Below are 19,924 nucleotides of genomic sequence, written 5' to 3'. Positions count from 1 at the left end.
AGGCGCTAATGTGAAATTGACTGTTGATGAACAAATAACTCATGTTGAATTATGAATAAAGTGATGGAACTCACGTTGATATTTTATTGTAGTGCTTTGATGGCAAAAATGTCAATTAATGAGTCTACCGATCTTAATTTCTAAATTCTTGTTCAGAAATATATGAGTATGCTGAAAATTATGAAGAGGGCTGGTGAAGTAGCTCTGGATAGTAATGATTAGTATGCAGCTTTAATTACGTATATTCTAATAAAATTTGAAATTTCCTAAATTTTGTTTTTTTTTTTTAAGATCGGGATTGATTTTGAGCTTCTTGATGAAAGCAATGCCTTAAAAATAAATTTGCTCATGGTTTACATCAAATGAATTACAAAATGAACTAAAAAGATTTCTTCAGAAGTAAATTTTGTAATTTTTATGAACTTTCTAAGGATTTCGTTTAAGATACCTTAAAAAATTAAACTTAGAATTTTTCAAGGATAATTCTAGAAGTTATCTCAGAGATTCCATCATGAGATCTTGCAAATATTCTGTAAGAAATTTTTCAAGAAAATCATGAATACTCCAAGATTGTGTGCAATGATTTTACAACCGACCCCGTTTATAACATCTTCAAGATCTAAACTACTATTTTCTCCTTTGTTTATTTTTAGAGATTCAAAATTATCGTTTGGTTTAAAACCAGAGAATTCCTTCTGGAATTATTCCAGAGATTTTTCACAAATTTTCCAAAGATGTCTTCAAAGAATTTACCCAAAAATATTAAAAAAGTTCAAGAACAATTGTCAGAAATTGTTGGTGAAACCTTTTAAAAGAACCGGAAGATATTTCAAAATTAAATCCCAACGTAACATCTGATAAAATGTAATTAAGTTTGAAAGCAACCTTTCATGGCCTCTCATAATGTTTTCTAAAAGAACTCCAAGGCTCTTGTGGAAGAATTTATTACAAAAAATTGCACGATTAATTGTTTGAAAGAACGGCATGAAATGATAGAGAAATATATAGAGATTTTTTTCGGTTGAGCTTCATAAAATTTAAAGAGGTATTCCTGGAAAAGTATTTAATATATTTCCTCGGAAAATCCATGAAGGAATTTAAGGAGAAATTACAAGGGTAAACGTGGATGAATCCACGAAGGAATGCATATAAAAATTCCTGAAAGGATGATTGGCATAGGAGTTCTCGTAGGTCTTCCTGGAAAAATCCTCTAATGATTTTTTTTTTAAGAGCAGTAGAATGATTTTTTAGAACTCCTGCAGGAAATTTTGGAATATTGCCTTAGGGGCTGTCCATTAATTATGTTAGGGTTTATGGGGGGAGGGGGGGTTTGAGATTTCTTACGCGTCACACAATTTATTTTTAATTTTCTTACAAAAAATATTACCATGGGAGGAGGGGGGGTTGAAAAACCCCGAAAATTGTCTTACGTAATTAATGGTTCGCCCCTTAAGTTACAACTGGGGAAATCAAATTATTGAAATGATAATCTGTTCAAGAATATAGTCTGTACTTAACATACCTCCAAATCAGTTCCAGATACGATTATGGGACTCGCATCCGTCTGAATTACAAAATTTAACCGATTTATCGCGAATAAATTTTGAGTAAGCATTTAGGCTACACTAGTCACTATACCATTGCCGCTCAAAGTTACATTCAGAATGTTTTTTTATCTGCTTGTAAACGTGTAAGTTTTCTAGAAATCAAATCCCTGAGACGAGTCTAGTAAACGACACTTAAGATGGCCTTACCGTTGAAGTTGAAATACACGTATCTGTCGAAGGATACGAACTCTAGCACAACAAATTATCCTTACGTCCCATCGAAATGTGGTCTTCAGCAAAGTTGTAGCTAGGAGGATTTCACATAAAAAGAATTTGTTCACTTTTCCATAAAATATTATGACGAAGAGATAGAGAGCTGAACACAAAAAATTGGCGTTTTCCACAGTAATCTCCATACAAACTTCAAATAGCGTGTGCACAGCCAAATTTCTTCCGAATCACCTCAAAATTTAGGAGGATCATTATTATCATAATTAACATCGGTTAAGCATAGGGGAGCAAAAACTTCAAAATTTGCATCAGTCTAATGTACATATAGGGTGATGTGCTAGTATCCATCGTATTAAGCATTGATCAGTGAGAACTGCAATTTTCCCAGTATTGCAGTTAATAATGCCGATACAAACCGATGCCAAACAATTCTTTCTCAAAACGGCTTTAGCATTGTACAATAACATTTTGATAAATCTTGATCTCTTTTTGAAAATAATGCAAAGAAAATGCATCTTACCGTATTCTCAATCCGTCGTATCGTTTTCAACTCCGTCGCAATCAGTTTCCAGATTCGTCTCACAACTTACGGCTCACTGTGTGTATTGAGTGTTTAAAACACAACATATCAACGCTATAATAAAATGGTTTACTAGAATATATAGATCTACGGGCATCTCCCTCCATTCCTTCAGCATGATGGAATACACTAATTTCCTTTAAAATTAATTGTTCGTCATCAAAATTCAGCCCGAACATATGAACACATTTCTTTTTGACCGTACAATTATGGCATTTGCTCACAGTACAGCGAAAACAACACAATCAAAGGAATCGTATTTTTACGTCGAGCGTCGCGCACACATTGATGCACACAAGCTTTTTTTCTCAGTACGACGGATTGAACTTTGTTTACATTCTTAATTATACGCGGCGGTTGAGGAAATTTCGTAAAATTTGGTGATTTATTGAAGTCTTACGGCGTGTGATTGGAATGAAATCCTTCAGTGAAGAAGTACGAAGGTTTTCCATAGTGAAAATAAGTGCCCGGCGAAGTAAGTCACCCACGGGGACGGGAAGAAACTTGTGTTGGAAAGTGGTGTGGCTCAGTCGATCGCTAAGCATTTCTCCCAAATCGTGTTCGTCCATGCGATTTCGGTGAAAAAGTGCAAAGTGGATGATTGAACTGAAGTTATTTACTTAAATACAGTAGTTTTATTGCATTTTTGGTGTACAAGTGTACAAACCATAACAGCTTTCACAAAATTACACTTGGCTAATGAATCTATGTTGCAGGTAAGTTTGAATATCCGCCGTTGTGAAACATTTAAAGTTTGATACGACGAATAGTAGCGCTTACGACGAAGAAGAACAAAACCCTAGGCACCAATGTGTTTTATTCAATTATCACATTATAAATCATTTGCTTTAAACGTTCTCTAACAAGTGATTCACTACGTCTCAAAAGACTTATCGCTAATTGTTGATGGTAATTCTGGTGCTTTTTTCATAGTCTTAGGCAACTCAGATATTATATTAGAGGCTCCACTCTCCAAGTCATACAGATTTTGGATTAATTATTTAATGAGTAATTCAATTGAAAAAATAATATATTGGAATATAACGTTCTTTTCAAAAAAAAAATCAATCCACAGTTTACTAATTAGTAAGTAAGGACTGTAATAAACTTAATTTGTAAAATTCAAACAACGGTAACTTAAAAACTAATGCATTTATATACTCCAGGTTGGATTCATTTAATAATTAATAGTTTTAAAATATGTCTAGCATGTAAATGAAGCTCTTTTTACCTTCATTTATGCGTGACAAGAGATCAAAAAGACCTTAAATTTAAAAAAAATCACTAAGTTGTCAGAAAATTTCAAGCACTCACGTAGTTTAAGAGAAAAAAATACAGCAGTTGTAAAGAGATGTTGCTAATTTTGTTTTATATTGATAATTTGAAATATTTTTTTGCTGTTTACATTAAACGTGCAAATCTTGTCTAACTAAGCTTTAAATGCGGTAACACAAACTAATCAAACGATACTTAACAATCACGATCCATATCACCGCCAACGAAGCAAAGAAAATCATTCTTTGACTTTACTGCCCATAACTGCATATTAGTCACATTCGACATTTTTGACAATTTCGAGTTAATAGCGTGGAGAGTCATCAAATGATATATACTTTCGATCAACTTACTAAAATCTGTGATTTTGTTCTAGAAAATTCGAAAAAAAAAAAAATTACCAAGTTGTTTTGCCACATTGGTAATTGTAACCGCATAACAGTCACAGATTATGTATGAGCCTCATAATGTAGTAGCAAAGAAATTTCTATCAGAATTATTTTCTAACTATTCTCCAAATATACGATATGAGCTGTACAAATTTTCAACCTCAAATAAACACTTTGGAGCTCCTGGTAATTTTTAGAATTTTAGTTTCTTCCCATACTGCCATAAAATGTACACTTCGTGTTACATTTACTCAATTCCTACTTTTGTCGAATGTTACAAATATATAGACAGATATAGGCAGTTTACCTTCCTTGTGAAAAATGAATTTGGTGTTCCAGCACACAGCAATACATAACAAAAAGGGTTACATTTTTGATCTTTTATATTTTGGAGTCCAAGCAGGCGTGGAGGAAAAAGTTCCATTGCAAATTGCTAGGCTTCTAGAATTCTCTATGAAATATGTGGTAAAAAAACATACAGATCCACAAGAGCGATAATTAAAAAAAAAAACCTAAACACCTTATAAGAGAGAAAGACTTTGAGTAACATAAAACACAGTTCAAAGGTACCTACACCGAAAGTTAGTTTTTATTGGGCAGATATAGGAATTAGACTTTTTATTGAAAAAACTTTGATATTTTTGATATGTTAATAAATACTGTTCGTGCATATATCATGACTGTCTCTATTAGTCAAAATTTTTGGCACACTGTAAAGCTGGTGAAAGTTTGGCAGGCTTTCTTTTTTTGTTTTTGCAAATTTAATTGAAATGATGTTGAGAATCTTATGGCACTGGTTGGTACGATGTTTGGTCAAAAACGGAATAGAAAATGCAAATAATTTTCTTCCATGTTACATATACTCAAACTTCAATAACATTTTATTATTGAAATAAAGCTATGAAAAAAGATAAAGAACTTTGAATTTTCGACATTGCGTCAAAGTGCGATTCGGAAATAGGGTGTTGGGGGATGCCCCCAAGAGGGAATTTAATCACCAATTTGATGGAATCTTGTAGCAGATACGCTATTGTGGCAACACATTAATTGCGGTTTTCCAAATTATGAATTTGCTGACGATTATCTAGCTTTGATAGTTGGTACGTGCATAAGCACCCTATTCAACCTGATGCAAAGTGCTCTTCAGGTAGCCGAAAATTGGTGTCGCCATTATGGCTTTTCGGTTAACCCGAATAAAACATCTATTGTTCTTTTTGAGGAAAGACGAAACCGCGATGGAATTCGATCTTTATGTGTTTTTGGCACTGAGATTAATGTGACTGATCAGGTTAAGTATATCAGAGTCGTTCTAGATTATAAACTTTCCTGGACACCTCACATTGATTTTAGAATAAAAAAGCTTGCATGGCCTTCTGTCAATGCCGGCGAACCTTTGGTAAATCCAAGTATGGGGGCTTCGTGATCGTGTGGTTAGTGTTACCGAGCATGACTCGCATCGGTCCAAGGGGTGTGGGGTCGATTCCTGCCTCAGGCTGAAAATCTTCATGAGGAATGCCTTCCGACTTAGCCACTGGGCGTTGCATGCTTGTCCGTTGTCTAGTTGTGTGCTTCCTTTAACAAACAATATAGTATGTTATACTGATGGCTCCCTTCTTGAAGGTAGAGCTGGTGCAGATGTATATTCTCGTGAGCTAAGGCTGGATCAGTTTAACTCACTTGGTAGACACTGCACTGTTTTTTAAGCGGAAATGTTTGCTCTTATGTGTGGAGCGCAATCAGCAAGTCAACAGAGCATAATGGGTTAAGTCATATACTTCTGTTCAGATAGCCAGGCTGCTATAGAAGCTTTTGCTTCGGCCAACTCAAGGCCGAATCTTGTTATCGCATGTCGAACTCAGATTGAGGAACTGAATTCAGTCCACTTTTTAAACCTTGTATGGGTACCTGGCCATTCTTCCATAGCTGCCAATGAATTGACTGATGAGCTAGCTCGTGATGAAGCATCACATGACTTTATTGGCCCTGACTCGGCTATTCCAATTTCGAAGTGCTGGGTGAAGCTTCAGATAAACTCTTGGGCGGCAACTCAGCACAAGCAATATTGGAATAGTTTGGAGTCGTGTCTTCGAACAATATTGCACATTGCTGAGCCAACTCCAAGGGTGGTGAAGTATTTAACAAATCTGTCAAAAGCAGAATTGCATTCTCTTGGCCAGGGCGTTGACTGGCCACTGCCGACTTAACTATCAAATGGAAAATAATCATCGTGGTGACTCATTTGTGTGTGATAGTTGTGATTCCGATAACGGAATATATGATATATAATTGTCCAGCTTCAGACATCTGCGATTCCGATTACTTGGTAAACACGTATTGAGTGAAACTTCATTTAGAAGCCTGTGGTAATGAGCTATAGACTCTGCTTACGCTCATGCGTATTGCAGTGCCCTTTTCAGAGCGCTGCGCTGTTCGATCGCATCGTGGTATCTGGCTTCATTGCCTTCAATGTTCAATAAACTGATATAACAGAATATTCAAACAGAATTGACTTACCTTGCAGTCCTCGCAGTGGTGGATAATCGAGTACGGCTGTCCGCAGTCGTACCGCACCAGCACCTCGGTGAACTCGCAGGTGATCCTGGCGGCCAGCGCGTCCGTCTCCAGCAGGTCACTCAGCATCCTAATACAGTCTGAACCACCGCTCAACACTCTGGCGTGCGCTTCGTTGTGCAGCGCGCTGCCAACAGTACGTTCACAACAATGTCTTAAACGTAACGTTTTCAACTTGGTCGCAATATCTGACGGCGATTTTTTACAAATTTGTGCTGGACTCTCTTCATTGTCGCCCAAATAGTCAAGGCACTGTTGTTTATCATTTAACCGGTTCTCCATGCTATATTTAGTATTATCAATATGGGTTGCCTTATAATTACTATTTTTATTATTAGACTTAGCCGAGCATGGCGGTGGACACCGCGGTGGACCAGGACCTTCGTCTATCCAGGCCACGGGCAGTGTACCGGCTGAACATTGACCCTGCAAATGAGGAGAAAAAAAGGGAAAACAAATTCTTTGTATTAGTGAAAGTCTTAAATCAGTAAGAAGGCAGTGTTGTTTACTGCCTTTCGCAAGTAACGACATTCTTCAAAGGATTAACTTTCAAAATTCTTGTCCAAATCCATCTCATTCTACAGTAGTTGACAGCCGAGTCATGTTTTTTCCTAAAGCATTCAAGATAAGATTGTATCGGAATATTTTTTGTCTGTGTTTTGCTATAACAACCATTATAACAAGCGTGGTTCATCACTTACTCATGATAAAGTATTGGCTGTACTACAACCTCGAATCAAATTTGTACAGTACAACTAATATCCTATCTATCACTTTATTCCCAACAAAGACAGCGTCAGCAGTGGAATATTTTTCAAACCCGTAAATTTACTGCGAGTCTATTAATATACCTTCTACATCAATCGCATAAGAAGAGCAAATTTCCCGTCAACAAAACAAGTGTAGCGCGTCAAAGAAAAAAGGAAAGCATGTGTCACGAGCGGATCAAAAATCCCTAAGGCATGAGAATTAATGTGGGTTACTTCAATGCACATAATGACGTAATTGAATTGTTTGTCACCGCACCCCCATCAGCATTTTCCTCCCGCATTACAACACACCGACGCACAGTTGGACGCAACTAAAAATAGACAATCAAAACCATTTATAAGCATTTTAGAGGTGTTTTCGAGATACACTCTTGAAATAGCATCCCGAGTAATCATAATTTAATTTTGAAAAAGTGGATATTTTAGCAAAGTTTTAGTAGTTTTTTTTTAGTTTTGAACAATTTTGTTCAGCATACTTTTGACTTCGTATTCACTATTGAAATAGGATATTTTTCACTTTAAAAATCAATTTGACTTATACTACGGCAAAATCAGATTTATGGTCGAAATAACTAAAAGTGGTTAAAATCAATGTGCTCTTTTATTCTTTTGCAAAGGGGCTGCCAAGTCCATTTATAACATACCGTTTCTCGGGATCCTATTTTATGAAACATGTCCCGAGGACACCTTTGTTTTGAAATGTCACTAAACGTTTTGACCGCCAATTTAAAGACACGTCCCACTGTGCGCCGGTTGGCAGAGCCCTTAATCATTTCGGCTCTGGGTTCTTCCTGCCAAGCGCTTACCACGAGGTTTTTCTTTTTTTATATTGTAGAAACACCCGAAGGCAGCAGCAAAAACGGGCAGACAGGCAGGCCGGGCCGGTATGCTTATCAACGTGTGGGTGTAGGCGTTCCACCCCCACCCCAAATGACGTCGTTTCATGATCGCTTTCCGACTTTGAATTGCGGAATCGGGAGGAAGCTTTTACCCACGACGATGGTGACGGTTGCCACCCACGCTGTTTTACCCAGATGATAGGAAAGAAAAAAAGCTTTATAATGACAGCATGCTGCTGCTTGTTGGTTGAGCGTTTGAGCCGGGCTTCATATTTCATAGATATTTTTACTGTTTCACTACCTTTACTCTAAGTAGCTGAAAACAGATAACCCAAATAACACAATGAATTTGCAAAAATGGTGTCATTGGTTCAAACAAAACCAAATCCCTAATAATTGATATGAAATGTATTCCTAGCTCAACTGTTTTAAATTTTATTTTTCAATGTTAAATCATTTTTCCACGTTCTGAAAAGATATCAAAACTTAAAGTATTATTAGAACTTTATAAGCTAATGACTTCTAAATACTTGGAAAAGAGCTTTGCCATAGTTGCGCGCCATATGAAATTAAATATTATTCTAAGAATCATACTGGGGCCTTCCTTAGCCGAGTGGTTAGAGTCCGTGGCTACGAAGCAAAGCCAGGCTGAAGGTATCAGGGTTCGATTCCCGGTCGGTCCAGGATCTTTTCGTAATGTAAATTTCCTTGACTTCCCTGAGCACAGAGTATCATAGTACCTGCTAAACGATATACGAATGCGAAAATTAAAACTTTGGCAAAGAAAGCACTCAGTTAATAACTGTGGAAGTGCTCATAAGAACACTAAGCTGAGAAGCAGGCTCGGTCCCAGTGGGGAAAACGAGGGAAAAGAGGGTCTGAAAATCGTTAAGAATTACCACTTGGATTGAGGATGACAATGTAACTTAACAAGAAACATCAGGGTATAAGTCATTATTGTAATAGAAATTATACTAATGAAAAAATAGGCACAAATATCCCATAGGATAAAGTAAGTATTGAGAAAATAGGGCTATATCAGACTGGAAAAAATGTTCAAAAACACCTCAACATCCATACTTAGAATAAATAATCGAATTTGAACTGTAAACAGCAAAATTACAGATTTTCTTGTGAAATCTGCTATTTTACCGACAAAATCCGTTAAATCTACTATTTTATTGAAAAAAATCCATGAAACAAAAAAAAACTAAACCCAGTGAAATACCAACGAACAGATCGGTAGCAGTTTTATGTTTATCGAACTTCTGTAAAATCGTTTGACAGCTGCTCTGGCAGGCATGAGCTCCTTTTGTTTCAGTTTTTCCACACCACTAGCAAGCAGTGAAAGCTGGCTTAGTGGTAGAAAGCCTGCTTCCTGATCAGTAGTTAAGGAATTCGATTCCCGGTCGAACCATTTTCGAGATTTTCTTTATGATTTTGTTCAAGAATGTTACAGATACCTTCAGCTGTTGAGATTACGAAGAAATTTCAACGTAATCTGTATTTTCAGGCGTGTAAAAATTTTATGATTAGACTCAAAGCTTGTTTTCTCACTTTCCGAATCATATTTAGTTCCAACGCTGCATTCATGGAGGCATAACCTCAAGCGAATTGTTCGCAAAATTCATGCACATCTATTACACTGCGGAACACGTTTTTGTTTAAAGCATCAAAATACTGCTATTTGCTTAACTAATGGTTGCTGAATACATTGCCATTTTCAGAATTATAATAGCACGTCTAGTTTTTGAGATATTGGCTGTTGAAAATGCAAAATTTTACTATTTTAGCCAACTTACATGCAAGTTTCCCAGCTTGTATGACATTTTTATGCTTAGTTTGCCACAGAATTCAAACTTCATGTGTAAAGCAATACTAATCAGCAAAGTTCATAATTTTGCAAGCAAGTTGGAAAAATCGATTTTATGCTTTTATGCTTGCTGGATTAGATCACAAAAAAGTTCGATGACTCAAACTTAAAATTTCATGTAAACATCAATTAAAACAAGTGTTTTATACAACTTTGACGGCCTGTAGCTAAACATTTGGACGTGTAGGTACATTTCTGAGAACGGCATCAGATTCAGCAACCTCAAATCTAATAGAGACACATAATTTAATTCTTGAGACACGCAAAAATGTAATTTTTGTTACGCTGTGTTATCTATCAGTATTTTACGGTGGCTTTTATAGTTCTATCAACTAATTTGAAGATTGCATCCTGAAATAAAGCAAACGATAGAACTCAATTACCGTCAATTAGCATTAGTACCATGCACCGTTAATTTAGGAAAAATATGCACTTCAAAAAATATATCATTTCACAAATTGAATTGAATAAAAACTAACTCCGAAGCGTGAAACTATTATATAATTCGGGAAAAAAATCGAAAATCAGTGATGCACAACAAAAAAAAAAATACTCAAAAATGATGTTCACAAATGTCACATTAAGGTCGCCTTGTACCGTTCTATGTTACACTAATGCACGGTAATATATACCATAAGTATTGCAAAGGGTCCATTCATCGTGCATTGTTTCGATTGAAACACAATAAAAAATATTTAATTTGCCTAAAACTTTATGGTTCATACGATGAAATACATCATACTAGAAGTATCTATAACGAAAACTTTTTGGAATTATGAAAAATTTGATACTCTAACATTTAAACAATAATGTGAATTTGTGTTGTGCAGAATGTTAAAAAATCCCAATATAAAGTAGAATTAATATAATTTAGACTACATAAACTATTTTTTTCACAATGCTTTGTGACAAGATCTTCTTCATTTCATCAGTTTCATCTTATTTTGCGTACAAAAAAATAATTTGTGAAAATGGTTTGAATGTTCTGTGGGAATCTGTATATGTGCACGGTGAATGGAGGCCGCATGGTGACTGGTGATTTAACCCGTATAGGCCTGAGTGAAGGCAAAAATGCTAAAACCCTTACCACTCAGCGAATACTTAACGGATTCAATTTTTTTTGTCAGTATACTGGCCCACATATCTAGTTTCTAGAAGTGGCCAGAAGAACTCGGAAATACTCCTGTAGCCGAAGTTATTGCGGTGGGTTACTGGGTCAAGTCGGGTAGAAAAAGTCGATTTTTTGGGACATGCCAATTTATCTTTATTTATTTTCAATGGCAATCATTTTAATTTGCATAAATCATTAAGATCTGATTTTCAACATTATAAAGGAATAGTTTCGGACAGGTTACAGTGTACCAGATGAGGCAACTCGGACTTAATGCTCTGAAGAACCGGCCCTAGATTTATTAGGTACTCAACCGTTTCAAATCTCTAAAAATATAGATCGAACATAATAGTTCACTAAAATGCGTTCCTATAGGCTTGATACAGATGTTAAGGTACAAAATGTGCACTTTATCATATATTTGAGGCATCTCGGGACCCAAAAATGGTCATTTATAGGATCAATCAAATGCAGTTGATTATTTAATTTAATCGATTATCAAAAGGTTTACGCTGATGCGTTTTTCTTAAAACTCTTTGATATAGTGGCCACATTATAGCCAAATCTGAAAATTATCTGTAACTTGAAATTTGCCTATCTCTAGGGGCACAGAAGCACAGAACACTTGTCACCGACCTGACCCGGTGATTCATCGCAGTAACTCCGGCCACATGAACATTTCCGAGATCCTTCGACCACTTTCAGAAACTAGATATTTGTACGAGAATACTGACGAAAAATAATTGAAATCCGTTAAGTATTCGCTGAGTGGTGAGATTTTAAGTATTTTTTTTCTGTCACTAAGGCCTATATGAGTTAACGGTATGATATTCCATTGATACTCAATGACCACAGACTCGAAAAGTATGCCATTTCACTACTTCACCTTGTTCAAATCAATGACATGACCCTGACAAAACAATGTGGCAAAAGTTCATCTACTATTCATCATTTTGTCTACTTTTTAGACCCGGTCGCCAATCACTCAAACAATCAACCGGTCTCAAATTCGTTCTTCACCACGTAAAATCAAACTGCCAAGTACCTTTGTATCTACCTGGCGTTGCAGCATCTTCCCAGAAGAAAAAAAATGAAAAAAAAAAGAATAAACCACAGCACGAGATCAAGAGGAAGAGATAATGTCGCATGTCGGAACGTCAAAGCTTTTCCAATTTTCCCTCCAATAAATTATACCTGCTTCATTGGGAGGGGTTGAGCCATACCAGAGGCAATAATAATAAGAAGAAAAAGAAGCGCAGCACCAGGCCTGTCCCGCCAGATCGGAAAAGTGGATAAGAAGCAAAGAAAAAAAGCAATGATTTCCACGATGCCGCTTCCCATCTCATCTGCTGTCGTACTCAGAGTATTGGCGGAGGTCTTTGTGAATGGATGTATTTATATGGATGTATGTATGAACGTTGCTTGTACTAAAGGCGGTATAAGGGTAAGCGATATGTATATATTTCAGTTCGATACGAAACGAAACGATACAAGGAATTTCTAACACTGAGAATAACGACCGAAATATAAAAAATGTTTCGTATAGTTCTAAAACATTAAGTTTACAACAGTTTTAAGACAACCGCAAATAACCATTGAACTCGAAACTTTATTGAAGATATTTTAAATCTAATCCTTCAAAATCGTAGAAGTCACTGGCAGGGCACGCAATCGTCAGATTCGTCACAGAGCGATGACGAAATAAAATAAGACATCGTCATCCAGTATAATAACTCTGGCAGGTCGTCGTCTCGTCTTCGACGAAAGAATGCACGACTAACTTCAATCCAAAATCGTCAACGAGCAAGTTTTTCTTCATTCCGCTTACTACCTTCACACACAAGAAGAAGGCGTTTACTGTATATTCGCTTACTTCGCACCAACCAACGAATGCCATCACATAATTGCTTATATTGGCAAATGAACTCGCTCTCCTCATGACTCTCAAATAGTTCCATGGTAAGCGCGTGGAGTTGACGACTCAGAGATCGTTTGTTCGATTTCAGTTGTGTTTTGTTATTTTGTTTATGCTTCATTTTTTTCAAAAAAATGTTCTTAATCTGTCGAAGAGTGCTTCTTAGAGTAGTGTTCTTATGAGCACTTCCATAGTTATTAACTGAGAGCTTTCTTTGCCGATTGACCATTTTTTGCTTGTGTATATTGTGTGGCAGGTACGAAGATACTCTATGCCCTGGGAATCGAGAAAATTTCCTTTACGAAAAGACCCTCGACCAGCGGGATTCAAACCCACGACCCTCAGCATGGTCATGCTGAATAGCTGCGCGTTTACCGCTACGGCTATCTGGGCCCTCTGTCGAAGACACGATTCATACACAGAAAAAAATATTTAATTTTCAATGTGATGTAAACTGAAGTCTACTGTAAAAATAAATCAAATTCGTGTGTTATTACAGTATCATGTAAATTTAAATTAATGTACATTCAATTATCAACTAAAAATGATTGAATATTACATGATCGTGTAAATTTAAAGTGAATTCCATTGAAAAATAATGGATTGGTCGTTGAAATTTACGTTTATTTTGATGCTCCAAATATGTGCATGAAAATAAACTTAAATTTACAACATATTTTTAGCTGTGTATTTTTAGTCGGCTCAGTACTCCCGAACGAAGATTCACCCGTAACGAAGGAATCGTATTTTTTCGTCATGACGCCGAGCCTATGGGATCGGATCTCTGCGGCAAATCGTCATCCGACGCTGGTTGAGTGACAATTACGATGCTTCTTTTAGTTTCGTCGCCGACTTTTTCCATTTGACGGTGACAATTGTCGATTGATTACAAATAATCGAAGATCAAAATGTTTTCTGCTCATGATATTTCAATCAATTTATCTAGATTTTTTTTTTCAATTTTATGTTCGAAATTGAGCATGAGCATGAGACCAATTTTGATGTGTTACTTGCTCCTTAAAGCCGTTAAGTCCTCTGCACTCTCACTTTCAGGGAACATTGGGAGTTTGAATATGGGAAAGAATTGTTTGCTTGCACGATTCGTCTTCGTAAACTTTATAAATTTAATTAAAAAACGAAGATCAGTCGAACATTAGCTAGTCCGTCATTGGTTAAAACCTTGATATAAACATTTGAAATTCAAAATTGTGTGGTGTCCACATTTTAGAAAACAAGTTATTAAACATTAGTAAGGTGTGGCACAAATAATCGCTCTAACCTTCACTATACAGAAAGCACATCAAAAGCATATAGAAGGTTTTAGATTACATGGTGCCAACTTTGCGCAATTATATGTTTTTTTTTTTCGGCTGTGTGGTATTTTACTGAAACATTCAAAATATCGCATACCCTCAATGGCGAACGAGGTACACCAGGGAAAATTGGAATGTTTCATCGTATACCAACTTGAACATCATCATCATCATCATCATCAGCAACAGCAATAGCCCAAGTAAAGGCAGCATCCAGCCGTGATACCTTTGCCCTAGTTTTCAATCAAGATTTCGGTTTCCCGTACCAATCCATCGCCAATTTCATTCCTGTTTCGCGATCGTTCTCCGGTGGCAGCTCAGCGTGCAGTGCACCAGAGCCAGTGAAACGTACGAAAATGGGGATATTTTGCTCACGCTATTTGTTTGTATGTTATAATAAATCTCCGGGCGAAATAATAAACCATGGCTTGCAACTCGAGCAGGACGGGGGCCGACATTTATGGAACTAAAAATATCGGGAAGCTGTCAGAAATGCGGATCTGGATTCATGAAAAGGGTGTAATTCTCACCAGGAGCGAAACAAGAAGCATGGATTTTGGGGGAAAGCACCGAACGATGCATGTGCTGTAGAGTAAGGTGGGGCAAATGTTCACCAATAGTAGAATAGACAATATTTTCAGAAAAACTATAACAGTTGAAAAGGAATAAATTTTACAAAGTGCACCTTTACCATTTTCTTCTTCTTCTCTCTGACGTTACGTCTGCTTCTCAGCTTAGTATTCTTATGAGCACTTCCACAGTTATTAACTGATTGACCATTTTTGCATGTGTATTATCGTGTGTCAAACACGAAGATACCTTATGCCCAGGAAAAAGGAGAAAAAATTTAAATCTGAAAAGATCCTCGGCCGGTGGAATTCGAACCCACGACCCTCAGCTTGATTTATCTGAAAAACTGTGCGTTAACCGCCGGGCACACCGTACCATTAATATATTCACTACCATTTTGCTGAATAAGCTTATTTCTAAATATTTACCCATTTTTAGTTATACCAGTTTCAAAATTCTCTTAACCATGCATTCGTCACGTGATTGATCATCGTCAGAAACACCACACTGATCACAATCGGCATATATTGTTCAAATTCCATTTTTTGTCGCTGTTCGTATATGCTAGAAACAGAGGAGGGCACGCTATGTCTGAACCAGACGATTATAAAAATCGAATGTACATCGGATTTTTTCTCGCTAGAAATCAGTATTTGCTCTATATTTTCATAATCGGAAGGTTTTAAAATATTCTATCGGTGAAATTTTTTCCATACATTTTGTATGGGCTGAAATGCGTCGAAAACGTGATTTTCATGGGATTTTCTATGAAAAATAACTAAAAAGTGGAAAAAATAAAAATTTCACCGATGGAATATTTTAAAACTTTCCGATTATGAAAATATAACCCAAATACAAACTCTAGCGAGAAAAAATCCGATGTACATTCGATTTTCATAATCGTCTGGTTCAGACATAGCGTGGAGGGTCTTGTAGAGATTATTAGAGGTTAGATGCAAAATATAGTTGAAGCAAAATATCTGCGTGGGCAAACGAACTGTTAAGCTAGTATAGAGAAGCAATGCAAATCAAATCATAGTAGGTACATATTTTCAAATGAAAAAGGATTCAATTTATTCTTCCCGAAATACATCGAACAAGTGCGTCAGCTATTTATTAAAATTTGAAGAAAATCGTGATCGGGAAAGTGTGTTCTGATTTGGAATGAAGATCAGCTCTATCAGAAGACTTGTCACTACTGGCCTTTTTGGTAAACTCAAATTGGTGGACCCGTCGTATGCCAGCTAGCTAAAAAACGCCCTGTTTTTTACAAATCTTGAACATTTCTTCTCTTGTGTATCGAAAAGCAGTCGAAATTATTCATAACGATTTATTATAGAGCATAGCTGATGTTTTTGGAACCGTTTTCAAGCAAACCTTTATTATGTCATCAAATATTGAAGAAACTGAAAAATATTGAAAATTTGTAGTTTTATAAATACAATAAGATTTGGTAAGCATTAAAAACTGAATCTTGCATGAAATTACATTTTGAAGTATCATGACATAGGATAATAATAGGAAAAGGAATCGGAAGGACTTCTATCGGAAAATTTGTATACTTCGTACATCACGCAAAACGAATTAAAAAAAACAATAAGTTATTGCTCAAAAAAGGTCAGTTATGAGAATAGGTCAGTTAGAAAAAAAAAATATGATCAATTTTTGAATCTAAAAAAGAAATAAAAAAAAATATTTTTTAATTGACCTAATAGAGCACCAAAGCAAAACATATTTTTTTGAAATAAAAAAATGTTTTTGATCGATCATTACTTGAGCAAAGTTTTAGTTTTTTTATTTTCAACAACTTTGCTGAACATACTCGTTTTTTTTGAATTCGTTCTCACGGTTAAATTTTTAAATTTAAATTAAATAAATTACCATATACATAAGATTTTTGACCATTTCTATGCTCAATGTGCAATTTATGAACATGACATATTCTACAATATTTTATATATTACAAAAATGCACAAATGTGCCGAATATACCAAAGCTGTGAAATGATCACATCCAAAGATAGAATGAAATTATGTTGAAACTTTTATAATTTTCGACCATTTTTCTAAGTAAGTTTCTCCTGAACCGGCACTTTTTGGCAGCCATATTTAGTATACCTTGATGCCTTATTATATCAGTTGAAGCCCCATGGCAAAAAAATGATCGAAATGGTAAAAAACTGATATTTATGGTAAAATACGTTAAATTTAAAAATTTAACCGTGAAAACGAAGTCAAAAATATCAAGTATGTTCAGCAAAGTTGTTGAAAATGAAAAGAACTAAAACTTTGGTAAAGTAATGGTTGCCCAAAATATATATATTTTTTTAAATATATGTCTTGCTCGGGTGCCCTTCTTCTTCTTCTTCTTCTTCTTCTTCTTCTTCTTCTTCTTCTTCTTGGCATTGACGTCCTCACTGAGACAGAGCCTGCTACTCAGCATAGTGTTCTTATGAGCACTTCCACAGTTATTAACTGAGAGCTTTCTTTGCCAAAGTTGCCATTTTCGCATTCGTATATCGTGTGGCAGGTACGATGATAGTCTGAGTTCTACAATCACATCCTAAATGACAAGGTCGGTTTTGGCGGGGGATTTCCGGAAATTGGCAACGTTACCCAACTTTGAACCAATTTATGGGAGAACCCCACCGAACACAACGACGATGGGATGTGGTTAGCAGAAGAAGAGAGACAGTTTAATGTAATTGGAGACATGGCCGCGGTCGTGACAACCGCTGAGTACCCGGTACACCACGAATTGGGCTGCATTAGGACCTGATTTTGTACGAAATTATTGGTATAAAACACAACGATTCATGGACGCAGCTACCGGAATTCATTACCAGGGGTGTCACACTTCTCCTGTCAAAGGACCAAAACACAGCTGACCCAGTGAAGTACAGATCAATAACGTCCCTTTCTAGTTCTATATCGATCGTCGGTAATATCGAGGAGGGTGCAAGATCCTTGCGACACCAAAAACGTGATGACTGAGGAATAGAAAGGGTGTCGTAGAAACACGCAAGGCGGCAAAGATCAGGTCATCGTAGACGCAGTCATTGTGAGGCAAGTTACCCAAAAGCAAAGAAACCTGAGTATGGCGTACATCGACTACAAAAAGGCATACGACTCAGTACCGCACTCGTACCTTCTCAAGGTACTGCAGTTGTATTAGGTAGAGGGGAACGTCATCAGGCTGATGCAACACGCGATGGAGATGTGGAGCACATCCCTACACATAACCGACGGTACAGCTGTGTTACGGTCCAGGACTCTCAGCATCAGGAAGGGGATTTTTGTTAGTCCACTGTGGTTTTGCCTAGCCATGAACCCCCCCTTAGCAAAGCACTCAACCAATGTAACTATGGCTACCATCTGAAAAATGGGGAAAGTAGTACAAAAGTTACCCACACCTTCTATACGGACGACCTGAACCTAGTTGCAGAATCAGTGCAGAGGCTGCTTCAACTGTTGCAGCTAGGTACGACATTCAGTAACGACATCCGGAAGGGGTTTGGGATTGACAAATGCCGGTCAATTGGTCCACATCGGGGTCAAGTTATGGATGCTAGCTTTTTCCTTCGGAATATGGTTGAAGGTGAAACGTGTAAATACCTCGGATTCCTGTAACTAAGAGGTATTCGCCACACGATGTTCAAGAAGGAGCTGCAGGAAAAGTTCTTGTCTCGTGTCAAATGTATTTCGAAAAGCTTCCTGTCTGTCGGCAACAAGGTGTAGCCGATCAACACGTTTGCTGTGCCCCTGTTGACGTACAGTTTCGGGGTGGTAAAGTGGACCTAAAGTGACTTGGAGGCGATAGACCGAGCAGTACGAGTGGCGTTCACCAAGCACCGAATACGCCGCTTAAAGTCGTCCATTGAGAGAGTCACCCTGCCACGTGCTGCAGGAGGAAGAAGCGTCACCGATATCCAGGCACTATGTGTCTCCCAGAACCAGCAGCTGCGGGTATATTTCGTAGAAAGCCAGAACCGTCACAAAATTTACCGCATTGTTTGCAAAGCTGACCACGGTTTCAGCACCCTGCACCTGGCGCAGGAGGATTATCAGCTGAACTGCGACATCCAATCCGTCGATGAGATAATCGCAACGTGGAAGTATAAGCAGGAGTTGCATGGAACGCACCCCCATCAACTGGAGCTCGAGCACGTCGATAAGGTGGCTTCAAACACGTGGCTGGTGACCTCTTCTCAGAAACAGAAGGTTTTATGGTAGCCATCCAGGACCGGGTAATTGCGACGAAACACTATCGGCACTACATATTGCACGAAGACGTGGAGGACCACTGCAGGTAGTGCAATTCAGTAGGGGAGACTATCTATCATGTCGTTGCCGGCTGTTCAGTACTAGCTGGATCAGCCTACCTCGATCGTCACAACAAAGTTGCCAAGATTGTGCACCAACAGCTTGCACTTAATCACAACTTGGTGGACCGATTTGTGCCCTACTACAAATACCTGCCTGACCCGGCCCTTGAAAATATTTGCATAAAGCTGTACTGGGATCGCAACATCATAACGGACGTCATCCATGCCAACCGCCCCGACATTGTAGTCTACGACAAAAGGATGAAACGAGTTACACTCATCGAAATCGCTGTACCGCTAGACCACAATGTTCAATCAATGTTCTCTAACAAGAAAGCGAAGTACCATGACTTAGCGGAGGAGTTAAAGCAGATGTGGACGTCCGTATAGTTCTGGTAGTCCTCTCAGCGACCGCAATTGTCCCGAAACCTCTCCTAAGGTCCCTAGACGAGCAGGAATTGAAGAAGGACCTTCACAGCATCGAAAAAGCGGTGATTCTTGGAACCTGCAGCATAGTCAGACGGTTCCTGAACCACCACAACTGAGAAGCTCATCCAGCAGACTCATTAGGATAAGTAAACCGATAAATGAGATCCACAGAGCCTAATCTCCTTTG

At 37.4% G+C, this 19,924-nt stretch overlaps 1 protein-coding gene across 2 annotated transcripts in view; it reads right to left on the bottom strand.

Annotated features, from left to right (window-relative positions):
- LOC110676026 overlaps nucleotides 1-19,924 on the bottom strand; it is a 217,585-nt gene that overhangs the window by 155,568 nt on the left and 42,093 nt on the right. For both annotated transcript variants that reach the window (XM_021842385.1, XM_021842386.1), the window contains one exon: nucleotides 6,537-7,019. In XM_021842385.1, the coding sequence (XP_021698077.1) occupies nucleotides 6,537-7,019 (483 nt within the window). The remainder of the gene's footprint in view (nucleotides 1-6,536; nucleotides 7,020-19,924) is intronic.

This window comes from Aedes aegypti, chromosome 2 (genome assembly GCF_002204515.2).
Source record: "Aedes aegypti strain LVP_AGWG chromosome 2, AaegL5.0 Primary Assembly, whole genome shotgun sequence".
Classification (NCBI taxonomy): domain Eukaryota; kingdom Metazoa; phylum Arthropoda; class Insecta; order Diptera; family Culicidae; genus Aedes; species Aedes aegypti.
This window is presented reverse-complemented; position numbering and strand designations above follow the sequence as displayed.